The 16,737-nt window shown below is 39.8% G+C and overlaps 1 protein-coding gene across 2 annotated transcripts; it reads right to left on the reverse strand.

Annotated features, from left to right (window-relative positions):
* Positions 1-1,106: 1,106 nt before the first annotated feature.
* Positions 1,107-11,146, reverse strand: tcp11l2 (t-complex 11, testis-specific-like 2). 2 transcript variants are annotated; one of them, XM_030046014.1, is made up of 10 exons: positions 11,020-11,146; positions 8,338-8,518; positions 7,843-7,975; positions 7,088-7,208; positions 5,976-6,199; positions 5,377-5,513; positions 4,825-5,012; positions 3,739-3,920; positions 2,880-3,052; positions 1,107-2,657 (listed from the first exon to the last, which is right to left on the reverse strand). In XM_030046014.1, the coding sequence occupies exons 2-10, from the start codon at positions 8,504-8,506 to the stop codon at positions 2,395-2,397; spliced, it is 1,590 nt and encodes a 529-aa protein (XP_029901874.1). In that variant the 5' UTR covers positions 8,507-8,518; positions 11,020-11,146; the 3' UTR covers positions 1,107-2,394. The 2 variants fall into 2 exon arrangements, with proteins under 2 accessions (XP_029901874.1, XP_029901875.1); XM_030046015.1 differs by lacking the exon at positions 11,020-11,146 and adding an exon at positions 10,718-10,981.
* Positions 11,147-16,737: the final 5,591 nt, after the last annotated feature.

The raw sequence follows: 16,737 nt of genomic DNA on the forward strand, positions 1-16,737 counted from the left end.
TTACACCTTTTTATGTTGACATAAATCCTAATGAGTGTATCAGTATAATCTGATCAGAGTTATGAGTTTGTTACGTAACAGCAGTGCCAGCTAAGTTCAAAAGGTAAATATGTGGTGTGAAAAGTGCAGGTCACAGTAGATGTGTGTATGCTGATCATCTGTTTTTCTAGAGACTTATTGGGTGATTTGAGACAGTGGAGAGAAAGTATGAATAAGGGACAAGTAGTGTATATGCAAGCGTTTGCATGTGCAGTTTTTCATTTAAAGACAAGTAGCAGATGTGTTTAGCCTATTGTATGCTGGATATACTTAATTTACATATGTGTATGTGTGTGTGTGTTTGTCTACCTGAAGCCTCTCCTACAGCCTCTGTAAGGGACCTGTCTAGTGTTACTGACTCAACCGCACTGTCCCGAACTAACCTAAACACACACGCACAGGCAAACACACACACACACACACACACACACACACACACGCACACAATTGTCTCGTCCTTTTAATTTCATGTGTTACATGATGAGCCAAAAATATGCACTTCATGGGAAAAACACTTCAGTTTCTGCTTATTTGTGTTTGAAATGATCAGACAGTTATGAAAGAAGACGTGCATGGAACATTTAATTTGTAAAGCATGGAATAAACTGTGCTTGTTATGTACACCTGTGTGGATGTGTCTGTGGGTTGGCTGCCTTAGGAAGATGAAATTGGTAGTTATATCAATCAATCAAACAATTATTCAATCAATCAGCTCTCCAAGACGTGCTCAGGTCCTTGGCAGGGTGTAGAGGTGTGTCCTGGCCAGAGTCAGAGTGTGGTGAAGCGGCACCAGGGGACGGTGGTCTGGTTGACAGGATGAGTCGTGGTCAGTTCATGCACGACAGTCTCCCTCTGCTGGTCTGGCACTGAATTACAACTCTGCCATTCTGCTTTTTTTTTTTTTTTTTAACCTTGCCATTGTACCATTGTAGTACATCAAGGGGCTGTGTGTCAAAGAATAAGTGTAAGCCTGGATGTTTATGTGTGCCTGTTTTTTTTTTTTTTGCCATGTTTTGGCTGTATAAATTCATATATTCATACATTGTAACAGCAAAACAAACACGTGGTCTTTTTTGACATTTTATTGTGCTAACTGTGGTACAAAGGAAAGAGACAGCTATTTTCCACATACATGTAAACTATTGTCAAACAATGTAAATGCCTTTCTTGTGCATCTTTGGGTCCATGTGAAAATCTGGACACAAAATCTTTTTTGAGTTCAGCACCTTTCTGTTCTTTAAGGGTTGTGACAGCCGACGCTGGGACACTATAGGGTTACAATGATAACTACAGTACCTCAAAAGCTAACGAGGAAAGCAACTAAATCAATATAAGGACTGTTCCACTGATAGGGAATAGGTTATAGCATTCAACATTCAAAAAACACAAACTACTCAACAAGTAGTACCCAAAACAATAATAAAAAACAACACAGAATGAATCATGCAGTCAAGTTTGTTTTTTCTTTAAGAAGTCAAAATCCAAACAAGTTTTGTATTTCCATTTTTTCTGGTCAGTGACAACAGCAGATTTAAAACAAACAAACAAACAACTAAATTTAACAGAATGCTTACCTGGCATTAAAACTGTTAAACTGAGAGCAATCACAACAGTTAACACTATGGGATGCGGGCTATCACCGGCATTAACATATTCAACAGTGGCACTTCAGTGCTGGGGCTGATGGCAATTACATTATAGTTCCCAGGTTTATATTCTGGCTCCCTTAATTGTAACATTTAACAATGATAAATAACTTGCTCTGTAAGTAAAACATCTGAAATGCTACTGTGCTATTTGTATATATAAATATATAGGCTTGCATTTTTTCCTCTCTGCTTCGTAAAGCTTATGAAATAGGCATAATTTTTTCTCTCAATAGCAGTAGCAATTTAATTAAGGTTCAGCCCTTTTCCTCTTATGAACACCCTCCAAATGAACAGGAGGATGGAGTTTGACTACCCCCTTCATTGAAAACACAAATTCAAGAAGCAGAGGTCACTATAGAAAGGGATAAAATTCATCCTAACACTACCATTCAGCTTTTAAGCTGTGAATGTTCCTGGGGGTTTCATTATTATTTTTATATATTATAAAGCATCTACCACAAACAAGGCAGGTCACATTAAATCCCCAAAATGTAATGTAACTCTATGAACATTTGAGAACACTGCAGCCCCTCTAATGCTCTGGTTATAAATGTAGTTGAGAAAACTACAACAGTTAGAATATGTAAGGGGAAACTGCAACTATTACAGTACATTGGCCACTGAAAGCAGTTGTACTGCCTGACTATTTTAGTGCCTCCTTAACCTCAGCTATGCCTTGTAACATGAGGGCTCCAGACAGCCAGTTTTATTTGGAGGCGACAGAGTCCTGAGTGGTGTCCTGAGGAGGGCTTGGTGCTGGTGGGCTGTTGCTAAACAACAGCTTCTTGAGGATGTCAGCGTAGAAAGGTCCATACACAGTCTTGTTGTACTTGACCAAGGAGATGAATTTTGCTCCCAAAGATGCCAGCTCAGGCGTGATGGCAGTCAGGCCTGCAGGCACCTGTTCAAGTTTGGTCTGGGGCTTGGCGTCAAAGATGAGAGTAGTGAAATACAGCTTCACACGTTCCTCTGCAGCAGACAAATCAAGATCAAGAGACAGAGGACAGAGAACAGACAGAAAAGTGAGTTTAGAGACCCTCAACTTCACACTTACACTTCTTCAGTTACATTTCATTTTCAGTTCTTCTTCAGTTACATTTCATTTTGATACCGGGCAAGACAATATGAAATATGTTTTCAATCACATAACCGCCAGGACTGCTCACTGGAGACAGTGATAAAGTATCTTACCGACGAGAGTACGGATGGAGTTGTCCTTCTGGGAGATGCTGCAGATCTGGCCTGTGAGGGTGGCCTGCAGTGCTGGGGTCAGTGCAGGGTAGCTCCTCTCTGTCAGAGACTTGTTGAGCTCAGAACAGATCTGTGCACTGATATCTTCGAGTGCTTCTTGCATCTTAAAATGCCTACAGGTAATTGGGAGGAGAGCAAGAAATGCGGGTTGAGATGCCACTTCAGGCTAAATTTTCTGACTGTTCAATGGGCATATTAATATAATACATATTTTGCATGTATAGCCTGTGTATGAGTATGTGATATGATCACATGGTGTCTGCATGGATTACATGCACACCTGACAGAAAAAGCAATATATATGCTGACATCACAATTCTCTTTCCCCGACAAAACACTGATTGTTGCATGCACCACTTCTCTGTGTATTCGCATATCTCTGTATGTCTCCGTTATAAGTCAGGGTAAACAGCCTGTCTGCCTTGCTCCCTATCCACACACACCTGCCAGTAAAAAGTGTTCCAGATGACCAAAGTTTACACAACAGCTAAGTAAACAGAAATCGACTTTAGAACACAAATCCAACAAGGGAGTAAATCAAACTGCTGGTAATCAGCTTCTGGTAAAAAATAATTGCCAGGATTCTTGTGGATGGGGAACAAGAGATTGGGTGCTGACTGACAATTTTACAGAATGTAAATATTATGAGTGAATAAGTAAAGTAAAGGTTAATTTGCATTTTGGTGAGGGACAGAATTCAGATTTCTGTATGGCCATACAAAACCTAAACTGCCTTTCAGAAAACCTTTGCTGCGTGATAATGAATATGTTGATTTCAGGGGTGGGAAAGTGAACTGACGGGTTGTGCATCCCATCCAGCAGCACACTGGTCATCTTCTTAAGACGGTCAGACAGCGAGGGCAGGCCCTGGATGGCTCCTCCAATAGCACTGTAGACAATGAGCAGCACCTCATTCACTGCCTGACATTGCTGCAGCTGCTGCTGAATCTCCCGCAGGCGCAACTCATCAGTCATCAGGGTCTGGAGGGAACCCAAAAAAACAATGTGTCAGTACAGTTAACAACAGCTTCAATTAGATTTCTGTGTTTAAAATGGTCTTGTCAGTAAAAGGGAAACAAAAGTCAGATGAAATCATCCACCCCAACGAATGTTTGATGATAACCAAGATATGCCATTATAATCTGAGCGATACCATTTTAGAGTGAGGAACAGGGGTCTGAAAGCTACCAAAAAAAAGTTACAAAAGCAAAGTGCTCCGACTGCTATTTTATTTGTGAATATAAAGTAAATCTGGTGTGAGAGATCAGCGCAGTCAGGATGTGTTAGTGTTCCACTTAACTGTAGCTTATACAGTGTCTTTGGTATCTTGGCTCCATTCCTCTTAAACAAATAACTAAGTTGGCTGGATGACTGTATTTGTTAATTGACACAAACCAGTGAAAGACAGAAAGAACAGACAGAAAGAAAAAAAAATCCAAGCAAAAATAAGAGGGCTAACTAAACCATTTTTGGGAAGGGCATTTTAAGATCCTTGATGTTTGAAAATACAGATTTAGTCTAATAATTTCCACAAAGAACAGAGTAAATAGCTTACCTATGAAGGCTACGATGATGCAATATATGCGGTACATGCTAATCTAAGTGTCTTATTTTTGGCATTTACCCATATTTTTGCATGCTGTCTCACCTGGCAGTCTGGCAGTGTTGCATTTCTTAGTTAAAATATGTTTTTGTTTATATAAATTCACCACCTGTGTTCAAGGACTGTAGTTTAGTTTGGTTTAATAAGTTTCTTGTTTTTTATGCATTTGCATGCAGCAGCAATTGGATCTCTTCTAAACTAGACAGCAAATTATGACACAAATTTCAGAAAGTAAGAGCACAGAAATGAACAGGTAATGAAATTGCTCTCACACATGCTCACCTCAGGCAGTGGGTGGCTATTGTAGTCCCAGGTGAGTATGTGGAGGAAAGCATTGTTGATGACCGTGAAGGGCCCAGGCAACGGTCTCTGTTCCTTCCCCTGGCTGTTGCTCTGCTCTGTGGGATTTGTGGCCGACAGAAGCTCTTCCAGAGAGGACTTGATCCAGGTGGTAGTGTGGTTCAAAGCTCCTGAGGAAGTTTAGCACCATCACGATGGTCATACAGGGTTTGCGCTAAGAACACTATTTGACAATCACAGAATAATAATAATGTTCTCAACAAGTGGAATTCAATTCAAGTGATTTTTTCCCTCTTTTTTGTACATTCTGTGCATTAGTGGTGTTGTAAATCTGGCGATATTTCACTCTCACAGAATATACATTGAAGATTTATCTTATACAAAACATATTTTTTTCTTTTAGATATCATTTATTGAAATTACACTGAAGTTTCAGCTTGATAGCAGAACATTCACTAATGTGTGAAAGTTGTGCTGCAGAAATGGTAAAATCCATTGAGACCTAGAAAGACACAGATGTCCCTTCTGCTTTACCTGGTGTCTTGTCCAGGATGTTCTGGAATGTGGCCCTTTCATATTCAACACCTTCCTTCTGTAGTACAACCCTCAGACTATCAATGGTTACGTTTACCATGTCCATCTTCATCAGGTCCAGCACGCGGAAAATTTCCCTGGTGTGTGGAAATAAGAAAGCTGCTGTGATTGACTTACTTTTTAATTCAACCCTCAGTAACTTCCATGTTGAAAGGCTGCATTTAGAAACATTGATTAAGATGATTTTGCAAATATCCTTTGATTGTAGATATTCACAATTTTCAAAAATCATATACCAAACATCATTGGTATGTTCATGGTGCAATCACTTCTCAGAGGAAAGAGATTTGATGAAGTAACTAAATATGAAAACTCATTTATATACTCTTGCAGGTATGTTGTGAGTTGTTGTCATTTCATGTTGTCAGTGCAAAATTTTCACAACTGCCTGAAATGTATGTTTGATGATCTTAGCGTTGAAATGGTTTTCAAGTGTTTTAATGCACATGTGTGTACAAGTTAGTCATGTAAGCTAATCGGATGATAAGCAGTGAAGGCAACAACGCTGCTACAAAACTGCTCAGGCCCTCCTAGCTTACTTGAACAGTGCCACGATGTTGTCTGTGCTCTCTCGGAGCTTCTTGACTTCCTCATCCCTCGCTGGCGCACACATCTTGCCCATGGTGGTGATGATGTAAGAGGCAAGCCCCTGGATGTCCACAGCGTCATTGTCAGCCTGCTGACGAATCAGGTCCATGTCCAGCACCTCCATGATCTGCGTACGCATCCTATTGGCACCCGGATTAAGGAATGACAGCAAGATCTATGCAATTGGGAAAAGGATTTAGTGTTTTAAAAAGACAACCTCAAAATGTAAAAATAAAAAGTGAGAGTTCTTACTCCAACAACGTAATGTGTTGATTATTACTCATTTCAAAAATGATGTAACTGCTGTGCTTACTTCCCTCTGGAGCAGTGATTCTCTGAACTACTCTTAGTTTATGCTACTTTTCTGTTATCCACCAGAATTGGTATTTTGCATCCTCCCTTGTAATCAATACTACATCAGATAAAATATCTGCAGATGGTAAAGGTAACCAATATGGTGATGATGACTTATGTTCTTGTTATGCATTTGTTCAACAAAATAAAAAAGTGGAAATATTTCCAAATCAAGAAACAGCACCTAGGCTGGACTAATAGGCAAATATATTGTTGATGGGAGAGGATAATTACACTTCAACCTGAAATTTAAAGGAAGGAATGCATAATAAACAACCTATTTTTGGATTGGTACATGACATTAAAATCTTATTGCTCGAGTTGAAGCAGCAATTCATTCCAGTACTGGTAAGAAATACCACTAGTGTAATGCAGTACTGACCTATATGTTACCAACACTGGTGAGTGCTGCGATACATTCACACAAAACTTTAGGGACACTTCATGAAATAATTTAATCTCTCATTTATATATTGAGCTTTTAATTATTTCCAAAACCTTATTAAATCTATAACAATCACAAAGATGTAGATAAAGAGAAGGAATTAGAAAGGGGTTTTAATCTTTCAAACAAATGTGGCTGGTGTGGAACAGGCTGTAACTCATAAGAAACATCCCCCTAACATTTGTTCATGCAGTGTAATCAAGGCATAAATGATTTTCTTAAATTATTCAATACAGCTGTGAAGAGCAGATCATGTGAGCTGACCTCTCTGATCTCCTCCAGTAGCCGGATGGCTTGCTGATACTCAGGCGGGTCGTCATTCAGCTCTGATTCCAGGATATCCCAGAAGGCTTTGTGAAGATTATCTCTAACTACCTTGCATAAACTGAAAAAGACAAAATGGTGACTATCACCAGTTTAACCAATCCTGACATACATCCTACCATTCCTCTTCTTTTGAAAAAGTCAGGAAAATCCATTTATCCTGCTTTCTTTTTTCCTAACATAATGTTTTCTGTGTCTACCTTGCATCAGCCGACAAAGACTGGGGCTGACTAATTCAAGTCATGCATAATGAATTCTTTAGTCTTACTCAAATTACACTGACAGTGACTGGCAGAACATGAGACTTGTGGCCGTCATGTACCTCAACATGCCAAAAGCTCGCTCACACAAAGTAACCAGTAAACACAGTAACACAGCGCAGTGGAAATCTCTGAAGACTGCATCCATAATGGCGCATGGAGCATAGAACATCAGGTCTATTACCAAAACATCCGAGGGGCTGAAAAAAGTAATTAATGGCCTCAATAGTTCTAGGAACCTGCTACTGTAATCTAATAGATGTGCAGTGAAGGTTGTGCATCAACATAATTTTACCTCAGTTTATACAGCATTTTTGTAAAGCCCCTGCCTGCCAAACAGTTACTTATAACTTTGCTTCACTGATAAACTGATGAAACATTAGCAAGATGTGAAGAAACAAAGATGCAAGGTTTTTCACCATGTGACCACTGTACCAGTTCTGAGGTAGGTTGACTGACTCCAGGTGGAAGCCATGATTGACAGTGATCTCATGGGCCAGCCTGAGGTTGCACAGCTCCCTCGCACAGTCCATGACCTCATCCAGGGTTACGGTTTTAGGTGGGCTGGCTGTAGGAACCAAATATTGACCAAGTGTTGTCAACAGATCAAGAAGACCCCAAACAAAAACATGGCAGAGTATGCATGCAGTGACCAAACTAACTAAGAAGCACTATAGCTACACATCTCATGTCTTGTTGAAGTTCAAAATGTTTGCAATTTTCTTTCTTTGAGCAAAACCACTGCAGTAAGGATCACATGGAACAGTGAAAGAGTTACTATGGCAACTTTTGAGTTACATAATTCAGCACTATACAACAAACCCAAGGTTAGGGAAAAAGATGGACAAATAAACGAAAAAAAAAATCAGCCTAGAGTCACTGATTGAGGTTATGCAGAGAGGAGAAAACAGGGTGAGGGGTCAAACTCACAGGACGGCGTGCTGTGCTTGCTGGAGCAGTCACTGGTAAAGCTTTCACGGGAGCAGTCCACGTCGCTGGCCGATGTCATGCTGTCGCAGCGCTCTGATGATGATTCCACATCACTGCCTTGGTCCTCACCACTGGATGTGGAGGCAGGTCGCTCATCATTTAGAGGCATCTTGGGCTAGACCTGTGTGGGAGAAGGTGGTTGTAAAACTTCAGCTTATAGAACCACTAATTTTACTGATTAGGCTATGGAACTCTTAGGCCATGTCCACACCAATCTGGGTAATCCAAAAACACTGTTTTGCCCTTCCATCCACATTATGCTCCACAAGCGTTTCACACTGTTTCAGACTTTTCCAAATGTTTTTTCACACTGACACAACCAAAAACACAGAGTCCCCTATGGGCATGTGCGTATCTACATATCTTTAGAGTTTGACTCATTTTTCTGAATTTTTGTGTAGACGAGTAATTCTTGGTTCTTTTTCTTGAGAAGTGAGCCTGTGAGCATGTGTGTGAATTAGCATGTGTGTGTGTGTGTGTGTATTTGTTTGTCTGACAGAGAGAAAGAGCAATATTTTTCAGTTTACAATAGTTTTTGTTGCTAGGCAAGATAACAGACCGGAGAAAAAATACCAAACAAGCTCAATAAAACAGCTGGTTAGCCAGTCACCGTGGCAACAGAGAGACAATTGCCCTGTTGCACAATTCCAAACTATGATCACCTTTAACACTCATAAAGCGGCTATGGAAACATACTTGAAGGAACTCTTTACAATGCAGTGTGTGGTCATTGCAATGGAGTAAACAATGTGATGCAAATTCAGGATGCAAAAAACCCATTTCCATAAGAAGGTTTAAACAACAGCCTGTATTCCTTGGGGACAACAAGGACATTGTGTTTTGGCCTGGCTGAGATCACATGTGTCTCCAGGGCAACATGGTGCAACAGTGAGCCTCTCAACCGTCAAAATGATCCAGTTACACCTCACTGCCATGTCACTGTGTTGTCTCTCCTTATTATGAGAGGCTCTGCCATAATTAAAAATAAGGAAAAATAAAGCAAAAACAACCTACAGCCCAAATGAGTGAGGCCAGTCTCAACAGCCTATTCTGCTGCAGGAACACACAGACATCTATCATTAACAATGTTAATAGAAATCCCAATTTAGTAGTAATACAGTAATAAGTGATATTCTGATCTGTTATGTTTCAATAAGATAGTTCACATGGATTCATATTCTTACAAATAAAAAATAGATGTTTAGCTGAATAAATAATACCACTAAAATGATTAATTTTTCTACAGTGCAGTAGGCTTATGTTTTTACATTATCTCACTGCCATGCTGCCTGCAGGGTGACCCGTGGGTGTTCCTGTTCCTGGTCTCAGTTATCTCCTGCCAAAAATGAATGCACTCCCTTGCTGCTCTTTTGGTTTAAAGATAGCGTGAGGGCACAAGGGCCGTCTGTGACTTCCCTGTATAGCCTACATGCTCCACTGCTGTGTCCAAAGCCTGTTTATTACATCATCCACCAGACTTGACAGCTAGGTCACAGCAAAGCAGCAGGCCAATTTTCAGAGATTATCTTAAGTGATGGCTCCAAAGGAGTCCAGAGAACTGATTAAGGATTAAGTCTCCTCTGTCATCCGCTGCTTTCCTCATGAGAAGACCTCTTAAGGTAGCTCAAATATTAGGCAACGGCAAGGCATTTGTACAGATCAGTAGCATTCATTCTCAACACTCTGTAGAGAGGAAAATACATTTCAGCTCATGACATATCTAAAAGAATATCCTTAACACATTATAGCAATCAAAAAATATGTTTGGCATGAATGTCATCTACATGAACAACTCGTTTTGTGCCATTTCTTAGATTCTAGGCAACCAAATATGGAGCTCTACAGAACAAAACTGTTATAAGATCTTGGACAAAAGCGTGTACTAAGGTCTTGGGTTTAGTAATATTCCTGACACTGATTTCTTTTGTCTTTTGAATATAGGACTGCGATAGAGTTTGACTTCGGGATTATGTACCTATGATTAGATTATCGGTCCTTTCTATGAACATAATGTAAACAAAGAAGTGGACCAGAGGGTTGGGCAAACTCACAGGCAGTCTCCTTATTGGTCGAGGTAGCTGTCGCTCAGCGCTACAAGCAAATTCTTTGGTTATACTGCTGTGCACATGGATAAAAAAAACATACCCATACACGCGTCAATGATGGGTACACGTGATCTAAGCTGCAGAAACAAAACAAGAGCCTCCAAGCCTCAACCAGTCAAAGAAATACATTGAAGCTAGCGAAATCCCAAATAACCCTAAGATCAATACAAATACTGTACAAGCTCGTATTCGCTGTCAGGGTCGCAAAGACTCACCATAACAATTTCCACAATGGCGACGGCAACATAATACTATCTTAATGAGTTACCCAACTAATTACTTTCGAATACGAATCATGACTTTGTTGTCATTAGAGGGTTTCAAACTCATTTTAACATTAGCATTCGCGTTTACTAGCTAGCTGTAACCTTCGTCGAGTAAATTCAAGTTTCCGTTCTCAAAGCGAGATGGACTGACTTTGAGGTAAACTGACCTGAAAGTTAGCCAGCTACAACGACACACGACTATCTTTACATCAAAATTAGTGTCAAGGGCGTTATTCTGCAGCGACTTTTACCTCATTCAAGTCTCCGTTAAGGGAGACTGGCACCGAAAATAGCTCAGTTGTGAGGGGGACAGCCGTTGACGTCCTGTGCGGCGCCTCACTCCGTTTAAAGGTCCGTGTTGCCCCAGCTGGCTCCCAGGGCGAACGGGACAAACCATCCCACACGGAGGAGGGGGGACAACCGCGAAGCAAATACACATTGTGAGTTGTCCACCCGATTGAACAAATATATATTTACACAAGAATTTTAAATGGCACACAGTTGCATTTGGATGGGGAAATATGGTGCGGCGTGTCATCATACTATATTGATCTGAAATGGTACGCTCCGCTCCACTTGAAGTGGGACATCTTTTAGCGGATATGACTTCAGTTTGTTTGTGTGTGTGTGTGTGTGTGTGTGTGTGTGTGTGTGTGTGTGTGTGTGTGTGTGTGTGTGTGTGTCTGTGTGTGTGTGTGTGTGTGTGTACCTGGTATTGCTAATGTTGTGGGGACATAAATCTGTTTACACAGTCACGTTGTGGGGACTCGCCTCCCTTATGGGGACAAAAAGCAAGTCCCCATAAGGGAGCACCTGTAATTTTAGGGTGAAGACTTGATTTAAAGCTAAGATAACTTTAGGGTTAGGTTAAGGTTAGGGTTAGGGTTAGGGTTAGGCAGGTAGTGGTTAGGGTTAAGGTTAGGATAAATCTCCAGGAAATTAATGTAAGTCAATGTAATGTCCCCAGAAGTGATGGAAACCAACATGTGTGTGTGTGAAGATTTCCGTCTTGGAAGCTATATATATATATATATATATACAGAGGATGTGTGTGTGAGAGAGGGAGATATATGGGTAGGCCTATGTGAGAAACCTACAGTTTACAATAATCACTTTTCTCCCAGATACAGAGGATCATTGACAATTCAGTTACTACAATAAAATTTTAAAATTGTGTTTCTCTGAGAAAATTTCAATACATGAATAATTCCCCCCTTCAGGATGATCATATTTACAGTCCTCTGGCCACTGCTGATCTACAAAGTCCCAATCAGTCACCATCCACAAGGGTTTCAAAAGGAAGATCAGCCAGTTCCCATGTGGGAGGCTGGGCCTGCTGCTGAGCTTTATAGGCATAACACCATACTTCTTTGTGTTCTTGGGTATAATGTATCTACATGAGAGAAAATCACATTAATGCATAATACGGTGATAGCCTACATGTAGTGGTGTTGTTTTTAAGTTCAGGTACTGTAGCTTCATGGCCTTTGCTGAGCCTATAGGTTCAGAATGCCCCTTGTTGTGCATCCTCCTGAGCCAAAAGAGGGCGCTCCTGCCCAGATTTTCTCTATCTTCTTTGAACAGTGCTTCAAATCCTTCCTTGGTCCTCCTTTCCTTTTCTCATGTCTCTTATGCTTACTCCTAATCCTTGTCTTTGTTTTAGCAGTATAGCAGAGGAGTTCAATTTCGCCCAAGCCAGAGAAGTTCTGCTCTTCCAAGACTTTGCTGACACCACGGTCTCTTCAGCGGTCATCAAAGTTACAACAGGGAGGACGTGGCATGCTCAGGAGGCAGTTGAACAGGCCGAGGTTGCAGCACAACATCCTGATGGGCACTGTGGCAACTAGTTGGGCCAAACTTGGGAGCAATTCAAGATTTTGCTACAGTAAAGCCCAAGGAAAGAAGAGGCACCTGCTGATCCAGGAGAAGGTTTGGAGGATGCTTGCTACAGCTGATTGGTGAGTATGTGCAAGCAGCAGTCCTGGACAAAGTGGGAGCATGCAACTTTGCGCTAGACTTTTTTCCCATTCTTTTTCTTTTGCTTCTTCTTTGTCTTGTGGCCCGGCCCACCGGCTCTCCGGCCTATCGCCCCATCGGCCCACCGGGGAAACCGGGGATTTCCCCGGTGGGCCAGTCCACCCTTGTTAGAGCCCCCACATTATGGCACTCTGCCTGTTGAACACAGACACGCCAAGTCTCTAGCTCCTTTTATATATCTTCTTAAAACTTTTGGAAATGTTTGAGATATGTATTTATTTATACTGTTGTTATTCCTATTTTTTTTTTTTTTTTAAATCTTTTTCCTTTTAATGTCTTTACTTCTCCTATGCTGATGTCCTTTGGTGTTATTCTAATTTTTTGTGCCATGTCTGGTTTATTTCCTTTTTGTAAAACACTTTGTAAGATTGTTAAGAAAAAGGTCTTGGAGAGAGACAGTATCATTGGTGCCATGACCAAGTGCTGCAGGCAGTAACAGACACTATCTGCACTGGCATCAGCTACAGCTGATTATAATAGTCATAGTATGAGTAGCTGCAGTTAGACTTATTCATAAAAATCTATCCAAGGCATCAACATAATTCCATTGTTACCATGCGTATCCTCACTTCTGTCTATAGTACAGTCACATTGATTTCATTCTAAAACATCCACGCACCCCTCCATCCATCCAGCAGAGGGCAGGGAAACACACTGGATCGCTTTCCAGGCCCATTCCTGTCCATTCCAGGGCTGACACAAGAACAAGCACATACTCATATCACCTATATCTTTGAATTATGTAACAAATAACATACTATATGGTACTTTTACTAGGCAAACAAATGTTTCAGCCCAGTGGGGCTTAACATTGTTATTCTGCATTTGTAGGCCCTCACCAGTGTGCACCACTGACAGTAACATTATCCCTACAATAGTAACATACTATTGTCTCTGATAGGGCATTAGTAGGGTTAGGCCAACAACAGGCTAGCCACAGAAAATAACATCCTGGAAAAGAACAAGTAAATGTCATTCAGGAACAGAAAGTGATTCTTGGTAAGTATCATGTCTGCTATAGACTAAAATAAACTAGCCTATTATCTAGGCTGCAATGTGTTTTTCCACTTTGTTTTGAGAGCCTTAAGATTAATATGTGTTGTGTTCAAGTCTTGCTTGGAAACAAAGCTAATGCTCTTGTATAGAGTATTGCAACTGTGGTGTTTTGGCCAATAATTTCTGGGTACTTAATGTATTAAATGATGTGGCCATGAATTTGTTTAAAGCATTACATATGTTACAGTATTGTGTCCACTGGAGAAAATTAACTGCTGAACTTTCAAAAAGATTTACCCAAACATACTTCATTCTGTAATGAAATTGGAACTGTTTGGAACATGCTTTCTCTGTGTTTTTGTTATCATGAAAGCATTTTGTAGCCAACAGTATTCTTAATATTTACAGTGAAACATTTTCAGTCTCTAAAATTGACTTTTCTTCTTGGAAGTAATTGACAATCCCAAAAATACAGGTGGGCCAAAAGATTTTGCAGCCACAGATTGAGACTGTCACACCAAATAAATGTATGTACCTAGTCTGTAATGGAAAAAAAAACAAAACAAAACAAAAAAAACAACAGGACTACATATACTAAAGACTGGGAGCATGTAACCTTTCTTTCAAACTGTAATTTGTTTTTGCATTGCATCATTAAGGCTTGATTTTGCTTTTTAAAGTAACATTAAGTCAGGTCAACTAAAAGGTTAACAGTTTTATTATAATAATCTAACTTAATAGATAAAACACAGACCCCCTTTACACCTGCATTAGAATGTGTCTCAGGTGATTGGATAGCAATTAGTGCTTGACCACATAAAAATGTAGGTATAAATGAACCCAAGAACTGAGGACAGATTTTGATCTCATTCAGTTTTGGGTTATAGTGGTGACAGGATATGTTTTATTGTCTGTATTAACCCTATAAAGCCTGAACTATGAAAGAATTGGCAGAAAATTCAAATTTTTTGAAATTGAACCCTTTATTTAGTCCTATAACAAAATATATATTTAAAAAACAAACAAACAAAAAAAAAAATATGTTATTACACGACCTTTCTGGTGTATGATATATGGTATGTACTTGAAGTGCCAATGGTATGGTCCAGGGTGAACAGGGGAAGTGTTCAAAGGTATACAACAGTATTTTGGTCAAGTATTGATTAAACTGAAAACGAAAAACGGAATTGAAAATGCGTATCATATATGATATGAATGGCTTTATAGGGTTAAAGTGAAGTGAAAGTGAAGTAAAGATTTATATAAAAATGTACCACTTTCAGAATCCAGGCTTAAGGTTTCATGAAAAACCATATTAATTTTGGTGACCTCACAATCCTTCCCCAAGCACCACCATCAAGCCAAACTTGCTGTGTTTCTTTTCACATTGAGCCTCTGTTTAGGAATACTGACTTTATTGCACTTTCTTACTTTGTATCAGCCTATGAGATATGAAGAAAAGAATTGACTTTTTGAAAAATATCAAAAGGGCTGTGTGTCGATGGATATTAGTCAAGTGAATGACATTGTACTCCAAAGGTTAAAAAAAGATCCATTATTTCACTTGTCATTGTGATTTTTGTTTTGTTAGTCAGTTTGTATGTTGAAGTTTAGCCTACTCCAACAATCTAATCACTAGGAAGCAGATATGACACTTTCATGTTGCAGTAGTAGTACAAGTAGTAGTATAAACAGAAAACATCTCTAGAGTAAATATGTATCAAAATGGATTGTGGATTATTTTGTCTTGACCCACAGACATTTCCAGTTTGCCAAGTCTGGCTGCTGTAGCTTTTATGGTTTCTGAGATCCAGATAATTTTAGCGGAGAACTAAAATAGAATACCTTTGGTGTACGGAAGCAGGGCCGGTCCTGGCCTTTTGGGGCCTGTAGCAGCCAATAACATAATAATGTTAATAATGATCTAATAAGTGTAGCTGATAATGTAATACACATATCACTTTATTTAGGTTTTATTTGCTATAAAGTGTCACTTTCATGACACTTACCCTTACTGTTGCCTCTTTCAAAGAGCTGCTCAAAAACCTGACCACACACACACACACACACACACACACACACACACACACCCCTCTCTGGGAATTATGACTAATGATCTGTTTCTCGTACATGATGGTTACACTTATCTCCAGCCCTGCCCTCTGCTCCTTCACCATTTGAAGACCAAATGAAATGCGAGCACACATTTGCAAACTCAGTCACTCTTATGTTGTATAATATGAAATCCAGGCCTCTTTGAAGATGCCACCTTGTGGCTTGTCATCTTAAATTATACTTATTTAAATCACTTTTTCAAGCAAACTGTTTGAACCACACTGCTATAGCCATCTGATTCTGATTCTGTTTTTGTAAGTAATCACATGATCTGCAAGTATGTTCCCCACCAAAACGCGCTGATGCCATGGGCCTTTCTGTGCACACCTGTCAAACACAAATGATGAAACAGATAAAAAATATGTCAAATATATCATGTATCAAACATAGTTGGAAATATTTCAGATTCATTCTTCTCTTTGTGGCCTTTGCTTACAGTGCTTTGGAAGTAATTATTATCAGGGAAGTTTAAATGTACTTAGAGACCCAAATTTCTGTTTTAAGTCTCAACAGACTTTATAGGCTAACAGCTTACAATAAACTTAACAGAATAAAAAGAAATCCGTGGTGTGAAAGTGAATTCAGTGGAAACTGAGTTCAATAAGAGGTGATGAAATAGTTCTTTATACTATTATGGTTAAAAAAAAAAGAGCTTAATGCAAAATCTAAAACATTAAGACATGAACTTTAAAATAGCTGAAAATGCCATTACAGCCTAAACTAAGCAAAAAAGGGAAGCGGTGACCTGAAGCCACTTGTGGAGAGGCAAACTACACTGAGGAGTACCCACGGGTGCTGGGTATGCAGCAACTGATTTTTCT

The sequence above is a fragment of the Myripristis murdjan genome, chromosome 23 (assembly GCF_902150065.1).
Source record: "Myripristis murdjan chromosome 23, fMyrMur1.1, whole genome shotgun sequence".
In the NCBI taxonomy this organism is placed as follows: Eukaryota; Metazoa; Chordata; class Actinopteri; order Holocentriformes; family Holocentridae; genus Myripristis; species Myripristis murdjan.

What these genes read in the sequence shown, in the direction of transcription:
- tcp11l2 (XM_030046014.1), bottom strand. Translation starts at nt 8,506, where the DNA reads ATGCCTCTAAATGATGAGCGACCTGCCTCCACATCCAGTGGTGAGGAC. An exon ending in TACTGGAGGAGATCAGAGAG is followed by an intron (nt 6,200 to 7,087) that starts GTCAGCTCACAT and finishes CCAATTGCATAG; the next exon opens with ATCTTGCTGTCATTCCTTAA. An exon ending in AACATCGTGGCACTGTTCAA is followed by an intron (nt 5,514 to 5,975) that starts GTAAGCTAGGAG and finishes TCCACACACCAG; the next exon opens with GGAAATTTTCCGCGTGCTGG.